This window comes from Mastomys coucha, unplaced genomic scaffold (assembly GCF_008632895.1).
Source record: "Mastomys coucha isolate ucsf_1 unplaced genomic scaffold, UCSF_Mcou_1 pScaffold18, whole genome shotgun sequence".
NCBI classification, from domain to species: domain Eukaryota; kingdom Metazoa; phylum Chordata; class Mammalia; order Rodentia; family Muridae; genus Mastomys; species Mastomys coucha.
Window position 1 is genome coordinate 77,969,374 of NW_022196900.1, and position 11,011 is coordinate 77,980,384.

General features: G+C 37.0%; 1 protein-coding gene across 10 annotated transcripts in view; it reads left to right on the forward strand.

Annotated features, from left to right (window-relative positions):
- The window catches only part of Scmh1 (Scm polycomb group protein homolog 1), a 130,741-nt gene that overhangs the window by 63,477 nt on the left and 56,253 nt on the right, over positions 1-11,011 (forward strand). For all 10 annotated transcript variants that reach the window (XM_031378487.1, XM_031378492.1, XM_031378486.1 and 7 more), the window contains 2 exons: positions 2,147-2,381; positions 9,848-9,936. In XM_031378487.1, the coding sequence (XP_031234347.1) occupies positions 2,147-2,381; positions 9,848-9,936 (324 nt within the window). The remainder of the gene's footprint in view (positions 1-2,146; positions 2,382-9,847; positions 9,937-11,011) is intronic.

Consider the following 11,011-nt stretch of genomic DNA (forward strand, 5'->3'; position numbering starts at 1 on the left):
TTAAATAAGGTGTAGTCTATACTTTATTATGAGACAGACATATCTAAATGTGGGTATGGACTTACCAAGGGAAAGTTGTAATAAATTTTCTTAACATTAGCTATATGTATTATCCAAAAAAGAAACAATGCAAATATCTATCAATGTTAAGTAAGCAAAATGCAGTATGTCCAAACAAGGTTAACTAATAGTTTTCGGGGTCTTTGCAGAGAGGGAAATGGAAAAAAGCTCCTAACCATGATGGGGTTTCTTTTAGGATGATGAAGAAGATGTTATAAAAATTGGGATGGTGTTTGCACACTATGAATATGCTAAAAAGCATTGAGACATATGCTGTAGTTAATTTTGATGTGTGGGTCACACATAAACTTCCCCTCATCAGCCAGCCATTCTACTATTAGAAGTTTATGCCAGAGAAAAGAAAGTGGCCCTCCATCTGTCTGTAGATGTAGTAAACAGCAGATCCAAAATATTTGGGAAAAGCCATGTGTAGTGTTGCACATCTATAATCCCAGCACTTGGGAGACTGACACAGCAGGATCACAGTAGTTAGAGGTCCATCTGAGCAACATAGTGAGAGCAGGGAGAGCTGGACTATGGTTGAGATACTTGAATCAAAAAATAAATGGGAGTGGGTAGATAAAACAGTTTCTGTACAAACATATACAGAAGGTATTTTTATTATTGTTACCTAGACAATACAATAAAAACATATTAGTTATTATAAGTACAGATAACAAGAGCATTGCGCAGTACTATATGCTGTAATCCGAGCACTCAAGAGGACCATGAATTCGAGAACAGACTGGACTGCAGAGTGAGACTGAATCAAGAAAACAAAACAAAAAAGTCTATGGGAATATGTTCATAGGCTATACACAGACACCACACTGTTTTATATATGGCATTTGAACATGTGCTTGAATATAAAGTGGCAGCCTGGAATTAATCCCACATAGACATTAATGAACTATTGTATATTTTCATATAAGAATTTGTTTATGAATGTACATATAAGAGGCAAAAGCTAGAACTAAACTAAATGTTCTCTTACTTAGCAACAAAAGGAAATGCATATCAGATCAAGGGTCATTAAATTTTAGAAAGCATAAGTGTTTAAAATTTCAGATTTTGGCCAAGCAGTGGTGGTGCATGCCTTTAATCCCAGCACTTGGGAGGGAGAGGCAGGTGGATTTCTGAGTTCGAGGCCAACCTGGTCTACAGAGTGAGTTCCAGGACAGTGAAGGCTACACAGAGAAATCCTGTCTTTAAAAAACCAAAAAAAGAAAAAAAAAATTCAGATTTTGGAATATTTTCTTATAAAGTATCTTATGGATTTAACCCATCTAGGCATGCAATTTATTATTGTTTCTTACATGCCTTATGCCTATGGTCTAAAGGTAATTATTATACAATATTTTAATAGTCTGTATTTTGACTTCAACACATCATATAATGCCAAGTACAGAATTTTCTTGTACTAGCACGTCAGTGACAAAGTTTCTCAGTTTCAATCTCAAAATTTCAGATTAGGTATACTTTACTTATATTGATATATTTAGTAATACTGAGAGTACCAGAATAGTTTTACTAGCTAAAAAAATTAATAATAAAAACAATATTCCTCCATGATTCCATCTAAGACTAGAAGGGGAGGGGCTAGAGAAGAAAATTATAATGAAGCATGTGAGAACTTGAAGAATAATGGCTTGTTCATTATTTTGATCATAATGGTGCTTTCAGAGGTAAGTAGAGTACATGTAATGCCATGTCAAGACTTATCAAAGTGTACAGTTTACTGTATGCCAATTATGTTAGTTGATTTAATATTAAAATAAAGAAATTAACCTCTAACGGTCTGTATGTTAGAAGTAGAAAAAGCGAATGCTCAGCAGACATCATTGGACATTCCTACCATTGCTTGTACTGATAATGAGTCAATATTTGATACGTCACAGGAAAGTAACTTTTTTCCTTCATTGTATTTTTCTCATGCTTCATTTGTATAAGACCTTTCCTAAATGTTAGGGAATACACAGGCTGGTTGTCCTTGGCCCAAGTATAACCAGTTTGAATCCAAATACTTGTAATTTCAAGTTCCACCTACTTAGCATTCCTATTGACATGCAGTTTTTATTCTCCTCAGTCTTATACACCTCCAAGCAATGAGTTTAAGATCAGCATGAAATTGGAAGCACAGGATCCCAGAAACACCACATCCACCTGTATTGCCACAGTAGTTGGACTGACAGGTGCCCGACTTCGTCTGCGCCTTGATGGCAGTGACAACAAGAATGACTTTTGGAGACTGGTTGACTCTTCCGAAATCCAACCAATTGGAAACTGTGAGAAGAATGGCGGGATGCTGCAGCCCCCTCTAGGTGAGTAACTAGAGCCTGTTCTCCCTAGCCAATCAGCTAGCTTCCAAAAAGTATACATTGTATTATGGAAAAGTCTGGAACACATCCCTATTCTTTCTTTTTCATAGAGTAGTTCCCCTGAAAGGCCACCTAAAATAGTGACTTATCTTTACCTTAATGCAGGGTATCTAGTCCTCACACACCTGGTTAACTTGTCAAGAGACCATGCTTTTCCCATTTGTGCCAGTGCTCATGGATCCTGAGAGAGAACAGAAGGAGATTGCTCCATCTATCCTACCTCAAAAAACATAGAGGTGAGAGAGAGACAGACACACAGAGACAGAGAGACACACACAGAGAGAAAGGGGTGGGGAGGAGCATAAAGCTCTTGTCAACCCCAAAAAAAGATGAGAGAGAAAATTCACCTGGAAGAAAGGATACCTGTTAAAGAGTCTCTTATATCCTCTCCCCCAGTTGTTCTTTCCCAGTTCTTAGTTGGCCCTTGGAATTTTCTCATTAAGGATCCATCAATTCTTTTAGTTAAACTAATAATCACACTTCACTTTTAGATCATAGTCATCCTTTTTGTTTTCTCGATGCCTGAGAAAATCAAGCCATGGCATCAGTTATTGACAGTTAACTTTTATTAATTGTGGCTAGTCTTCATCAGAAAGAGTGATAAGTTATGGGTTCTAGGACATGTTCCTTTCAGGATGCTGAGCTATATTAATTGTGCTTAGAGGATATGCATCATTTGAAAGAGTTTAACATTTTCTTCCATGTAAAAAATTATGTGAGAAAGTTTGAAGTATGTACAAAAGTAAAGAAAACAACACAATACCGGGTGGTTGTGGCGCACGCCTTTAATCCCAGCACTTGGGAGGCAGAGGCAGGCGGATTTTTGAGTTCAAGACCAGCCTGGTCTACAGAGTGAGTCCCAGGACAGCAAGGGCTACACAGAGAAACCCTGTCTCAAAAAAAAGAAAGCAACACAATGATGTCAGTCTGTCTTCTAGTGTTACAATTATCATTGTATACTCTATTTTATCTGTACTTGATTGTTTCTGTCCTAAAGTACAATATAGTACCACCTTATGAAACAGTATATCTCTTTTATAGACAAGAATATCTTTAAAACATAGCTATGCCACATTATCACATTTGATAAATAAATTTATTTATTTTTGTTTTTTGAAACAGCGTTTCTCTGTGTAGTCCTCGCTGTCCTGGAACATGCTCTGTAGACCAGCCTGGCCTCAAATTCAGAGATCTTCCTGTCTCTGCCTACTGAGTACTGAGAGGAAAGGCATGAAAAAAGCCAGGCTTATTTCTTAATACTATTAAATATTTGGTATTTAGAATTTGCTATTGTCACACCACCTTTACTTTTTGTATCTTCCCTGGTCTGTCTCCTTTCACATTCCTCTGATCTCCTCACCACTTCTGCTTTATCTTTTCTTCTCTCTCTTACCTCTTCTCTTTCCCTCCTCCTATTCTTCCTACTCCTCATCTCTCCCCCCCTTCTCTCATATCCTTCCCTCTCTTCATATCACCTCTATATTTCTTCCTCTTCCTCTGTCCCTCTTCTTCTCTGTCCTTTCTTATCTCAAATTTCCTTGAGTAAGGTTGGTTGCTATGATGACAATATGGTTATTTGGATTAATTTCTTTCTGGGTGGCTCTGTCACTAACTTAAGAATTAAGGTTCATTATGTGTAGGTACAGACTTGCTTCTTAACTAATTGGGTTTGCAAATATATAAGTATATACATTTTAAAGTAAAGTTTATGAAACAAAGTATCAAAAATTCCTCTCAGTATAGTTTTTCCTTTTTGAATAGGTTACCAAGTTCTTTAACTTTATTGTTTATTTCTCATTCAAAAACTATAGCCACAGACTTTGGATAGTTCAGAGATAGAGCACTTGCATAGCATGCATAAGATCCTGGATACAGCACCTAACACTGAAAAAGTAATATAAAAGCAAACAAAACATTTAGGTAAATATATGTGTGTATACACATATATATAACTGTTTTATATTAATATGAATATATTTGTGCCAGAAGATTATTATTAATAGGTATATCAGAGAATTAAAGAGTAGTTAAAGTATGTACATATATATGTATATATATATTTGCAAGTATGTAATGCATATACATTACATGTATGTCTATAAAAGATAGCATACTTAGCATACTTTACATACTTGTCTTCTCTTTGTCATTTTTGTTTACTGGTATGTCCTAAAGATGACTTTACAGTGAAATGGAATTATTCCTACTGCCTCTTGCAGTTGCCCAGTGCTATTTTATTGTGCTACTTTTGAATGGCAATTTAGAAGCATCTTGCTGGGGATAGTTGGTAGAATGCTTGCCTTGCATGCATGAATCTCCAGCACTTCAAAACAAAATGGCAATAACGAGAGGACACTATTGTATTGACTGGGAATGTAACTCAGTGGTAGCTTACTTCTCACTTGCCTACCCTAGGGTATGTATGAAGCTTTAGGGTTCAATTCTCAACACAACAAAAGAGAAGAAACTAGTACAGACGATGTAGCTCAGTTGGTAGAGAGATTAACTAGCATGTATGAGACTGAATAACCCCAAGCACTGAATAAACTGAGTATGGTGGTTCATATTTGTAATTCCAGCACTCAGGAGATGGAGGTAAGAGAACCAGAAGTTCCAGTCATCCTTGTCTGCATAATGATTTCAAGGCCAGCCTGGGATTCATGAGACTATGTCACAAAGCAAACAATAGAATAGAAACATTTTCAGAGATTATTAAAACTATATATACAGTGATAATAGTGAGTATCTAAATAAAGTAGTGATAAATTCCCTATAAACTTATATATATCAAAAGAGAAAACAGGGCTGGAGAGATGGCTCAGTGGTTAAGAGCATTGACTGCTCTTCAGAAGGTCATGAGTTCAAATCCCAGCAACCACATGGTGACTCATAATTATCAATAAAGAGATCTGATGCCCTCTTCTGTCTTTACATTTAAAGACAGCTACAGTGTACTTACATATAATAAATAAATCTTTAAGACAGAGCAAGTGGGACTGACCGGAGTGAACAGAGGTCCTAAATTCAAGTTTTCAGCAACCACGTAATGACTCACAGCCATCAGTATAGCTACAGGCTACAGTATACTCATATATATAAAATAAGTAAATAAATCTTTTTTTTTTAAAGAAACAAAACAAACCATTGCCAGCTCATACTTAAATATAACTTTGAGTTAAGACAACCACAAATTAAACTACATTTTCATGAGAATATGAAGCTCTGATGCCAGCAGAGACCAGAATAAACAGTTTATTAAGGCAGAAACTGTATAAAAAGGAAGAGCACTGGAGATCTAACACAGCCTAGAAAGAAATAGACCCATATAGAGCAGGAGATACTCAAACAAAGCTGAGACCCGGTATACTCAGTTATATGCTACTACAGAATGAAGCAGGAGGGTCTGAACTAATAGTGTGAAAGACTAGAAAAAGAAGAACAGTATTGGGGAGAAAAAAAAACCACTGTTGTGGAAAAGGAGACTTAGTGTTGCAACGGGGACTAAGGAAACAAAGAGTGGAATTTTAAGTCTATGTAACCTGAGAGAATAAAAATCAAGAGGCATCCTAGTCTCCTCTTTCCAACGAAGTCTGTCTTCTAAAGAAACTACATTTCATTATGGTGCAACTCAGAAACTAAGTTCCCTGCCAAAATAGAACCTCTGGATTTTATTGGTCTAGGAAAAATAGTCACTTGAAAATGACCAGTCAACCTCCATAAAAAGGAAGAAAAACAGATGAAGGTAAAACTGCTTTAGTTACTGAAAATCTTGTGGCCAAAACCAGTGACTAATCAGAAAGAAACTTGCATAACAACCTAACTTGAGCTAAACAAGTCCTGACAGGTGGAGAAAAATACCTTGACTCACGGTGAAAATCACGCTAGAAATGTGTGCTAGAAGATGTGAAATGGAATTGTCCAAACTCAGGGAACACTGATGAATCAAAATCATCTCAATTAAAAATTCAGTTCCAAGATGACCAGTGCGACAACAGATCCAAATTAAAACACTGTAGGAATGTTGAGTAGAGAAGTAAAAACGCCCAAGAGAGTAAGATAGACTAGAAAGAAAGGATGTATGAAACATAGAACATGGTCCACAAAGAGCCACCTGTGCATGTGGATTTGACAAACAAAACAGAACAAAATAAAGTTTTAAAATAAATTTAAAGTAAAAAAGACATAAGTCTATGTTTAAGGGGGCTATTTTTCATTCCCTGGGAAGAGTACTTCAGATTGGTCAACTCTGAAACATTATTCTAGTAAAAAACTCTTAAATTTGAAGGAGAAAGAGGAAGAAGGAAGAGGAGGAGGAGGAGGAGAGAAAGCAGAGGAAAGTCCGTAGGACTAGTGAGTTAATGACACCTCTGTATGCACATTCATATGCCAAGTTCTTCAGGGAGGAGAGCAGAGACTAGGTGCCATGGAGTCATTGATAGCCAGTTTCTAGTAATTTCCCAAAGCTTGTTACACAGGACATTGGTAATGGTAGAGTTGGGGGTGGATCTACCTGTTACCTGCAGTGAGTGATGTTCTAAAACTTGCCACAAGAGAGTTCAAATTATAATTAGAGAAGAGCTTTAGTAAGCTTTAGTACATATGACTTGTGTGATAATTAAATGGAATTAACACTGTGAATCAGCCATTAATTTCTGACACCCAAGCTCCTTTTCATTGTAAAACTCAGATCTATGACTTCAAGAGTATTGAAACAAATTTCCTATTCTCTTGAATTTGGATGGGGAGAGATTTACATCACTGGGAAAGTCATGGAATAAGATATTACCTTGTCAACATGTATATCTGGCCCTTGTACCTCTAAAGATGTTTGCTAGGAGGTAATGAAATAAAGAACTATAAGATATAGGTCTAACAAACATTAGGTAGAGCATGGTAAGTTGTATAGAATGATAGAGAAAGGATTATAGGAGACGGGGTCAATGAAACCACAAGAAAACCCACAGACTCCACTAACATGGACTCACAGAGACTGAACTACAGAGTCTGCATAGGTGTAGCTTGGTCTTACAGGACTCTGAATAGTAGCAGCAGGGGCTATCTCTGACTCTTCTGCCTGCTTTTGGGACCCTGCTTTATCCTAATGAGGATGGGTTGCCTCATCCAGCATTAATATGAGGGGAAAGTACCTAATCCTATTGCAACTTGACATGCCATGTTTGGTTGATATGCCTGGGAGGCCTGCCCTTTTCTAAAGCTTAATGGAAGAGGAGTGGATGGGGGTGGGTGAGAATGGGGACAGATGACTGTGGTGGGATTAATAATGTATTCATAAATAATTTTTTAAAAGATAGGGCAAACCATCATGTATTGGAATCTGTCCTCACTACACTAACATGATCTTGGACAGCCTACTACTCTCTTTCTATTTCATCTTCTATAACCTGGCAATAAGTCACTGTGTCTGCCTTATGGTATTATTTTATATGTTTAATGGTATGTGAAGTGAATAATACATTGAGTACATATTGGCTGTTGTGCTGATACCCTTATATGGCTGAAAGGATCTTTTAGCTCCTCTAGTTTCAAATGAGATGGAAAATTCTCAGTGACCTTTCTTTAAAATGGAGTTGAATAATCTGGCAGACACTACTCATTAGAAACTGAGGGCATGAAACCTAAATTTCCTAATTGTGCAGGCATCTAATTGATGCCTATGTTATCTGTGTTATCTCTTACACGGGGTGGGGGGGTGGAAGAGATGGGGAGGGAGAGAACACTCCTGAACTTCTGAAGGATTTTGATTTTTTAAAAAAACAAAAACTATGATAAAAAACAAAAGTAGCAGTCAAAAACCTAGCTCAAGCCAGATTAGAGAAAAAAAGAAAGGAGGCAAGAATTATTTAATCATATAACCAAGAAGGCCAATAAATTACCTGGTATTATGTCTGAACAAATTGTTTTAAATGCTATAATTTAAATCTCTCTATTCCTGGCCTACTTTGGTCTTATTTGGATATGTCTTCTATGCAACAGTAATGAAGATAATATCTATGTTTTGAGGCTGTCTTAAGGCTTCAGCAGTCAGTGAAAAGTGCTTAGCACAGAGCCTCACACTCAATTGCAGTTTCTGTCCTTAGTTCCATATTTTCAACATTATACAGACTGACTGTCCTCTGATTATGATGATAAGGCCAAACTTGGGAGACAGTTTTAAAACCATCTCAGGGTAGAGAGTTGAGAACAAATTGAAAGAAGAACTTGGGGACCAAATCAGAAGACCAAGTCTTTTTTTTTTTTTTTTTTTTTTTTTTTTTTTTTTTTTTGGTTTTTCAAGTCAGGGTTTCTCTGTGTAGCCCTGGCTGTCCTGGAACTCACTCTGTAGACCAGGCTGGCCTCGAACTCAGAAATCCGCCTGCCTCTTCCTCCCAAGTGCTGGGATTAAAGGCGTGCGCCACCACCACTCGGCTATGATCTTAATTTTTACAACTTACTAATTCAATGGTACATTGACTGAGTGGATTTCACTGGGCAGTCGAATTTTTTAGGCTTACTTTTTGGAAAATGAGTAATTTGGTGTATATATATATATGGTATATATATATATCTTTAGTTTTATCATTTATTGTTCTCGTTACTTAAGATGATACGGAAGTTAAAAACTATGTATGCATGTGTGACTGTCTTCAGAGAGCCATAGGAAAATGGTGTATTAATTTATACTGAATGATTTACTAATGTATTATACTTATAAATTGACTTGATCAATATGTTTTCTTTTTTTTTAAAAGATTAGTATTATTTATTTTTTATGTGTATGAGTACACTGTAGCTATACAGATGGCCGTGAGATATCATGTATGTGGTTGCTGGAAATTGAACTCAGGACCTCTGCCGGCCCCACTTGCTCCTGCGTAATTCACTGTAGCTGTCTTCAGACGCACTAGAAGAGCAGATCTTATTATGGGTGGTTGTGAGCCACCATGTGGTTGCTGGGATCTGAACTCAGGACCTGCAGAAGAGTGCTCTTACCTGCTGAGCCATATCGCCAGCCCAACATTTTTTTCTTAAGATACTGTTAGGTCCTCTTTTATAATCTACTGCCTAGATCACTTTCAAGTATTTATTCATCCTATCTTATACCTTTCTTGGATTTATGAAGGAAAATGTTTGAGGAATCATGGTAGTATTTGTCTTAGAGTCAGGACATTGTTTTTGGAGACCCTGTTGTACTACTTTTTTGCTGTATTACCTAGGATAAATTTAGATTTCCTCCAAAGGGCCTCTTTTCCTTCATCTGTCTGAGCCATTTCTTCTGTCCAGGTTTTAAACCCTTTTCTAGGGCCTCTGATTCTGTGATTGTCACAGCGTTGGCCCAGTGGGAATAGCTAAATTTTCACCTTGCGTTTGAGAACATTTTTTTAACCTGTTTTCCATTATATTTATTGCAGGATTTCGGCTGAATGCCTCCTCTTGGCCCATGTTCCTTTTGAAGACATTAAATGGAGCAGAGATGGCTCCCATCAAGATTTTCCATAAGGTATACTGCCCCTCAGCTATCACATCTGTAAGCTTCATAAGATCAAATACTTGCCTTCCATGAATTTCTGAGTCTCTGTTGTCTCTTTTATTTCTGTGGCATGAGAATGCTTCTCAAAAACTAGTTCAGTAGAAGATTTTTTAAAACACCTATGAAGGGAGTGTTATCTTCAGAGAATTCTACTAAACTTCAATGATGAGACAGGATTCCTGGTTTGTGGGTTCTAGCTACCAATAACAAGCAAATCTAATATCTTTTTGTTATTGGTTTGGTTTGGTTTTTTGAGAAGTCCTAGTGATCTACATGCTTCTGCCTTCTGAGTGCTGGGATTAAAAGCATGGACAACCACCACTCGGCTGAGATATATTTCTTTTTACTTTATCTGCAAAGTAAACTCTTACAGGATTGACAAGAAATTAAGATGTGTTTATTAGAACTATGAAATATAATACAATCCTAAAGCAATTCTTACAGAGTTCTGTAGTCTGTGTTCTTAGAAGGGAGAAATGAAGAAAACATTTAATTATCTATAATATGTTTGTAGCCTTACATATATCATCACAATTAATAGCCATATCTAGCTTATATATATACTAAGAATTATTCAACTCAACAATTAAAGCAGCCTGCTTTAAAAGTTTTAATTGGCTTTATTTTTTGTTTGTTTGTGTGGGAGTTTTGCCTGTATAATACATTTGTATCACATATACGCCTGGTGCCCCCAAAGGCCAGAAGAGGATGTAAGATTTCCTGGAACTAGAGTTACAAATGTTTGTAAACCACCATGTTGGTGCTGGAAGCCAAGCCTGGGTCCTCTGAAAGAGCAACCTGTGTTCTTACCTGCTAAGCCAGCTCTCCAGCCACTAGGAAGCATGCTTCTGTAAGGAACTGCTCAGGATCACATAGATTAAGGGACAGAAGAACAGGGATAGTAACCTGTGTTTATTCTTTGTATGCCTCAAAAGGAGAAAATATATGCTGGGCAGTGGTGGCGCATAACTTTAATCCCAGTACTTGGGAGGCAGAAGCAGGTGGATTTCTGAGTTTGAGGCCAGCCTGGTCTACAGAGTGAGTT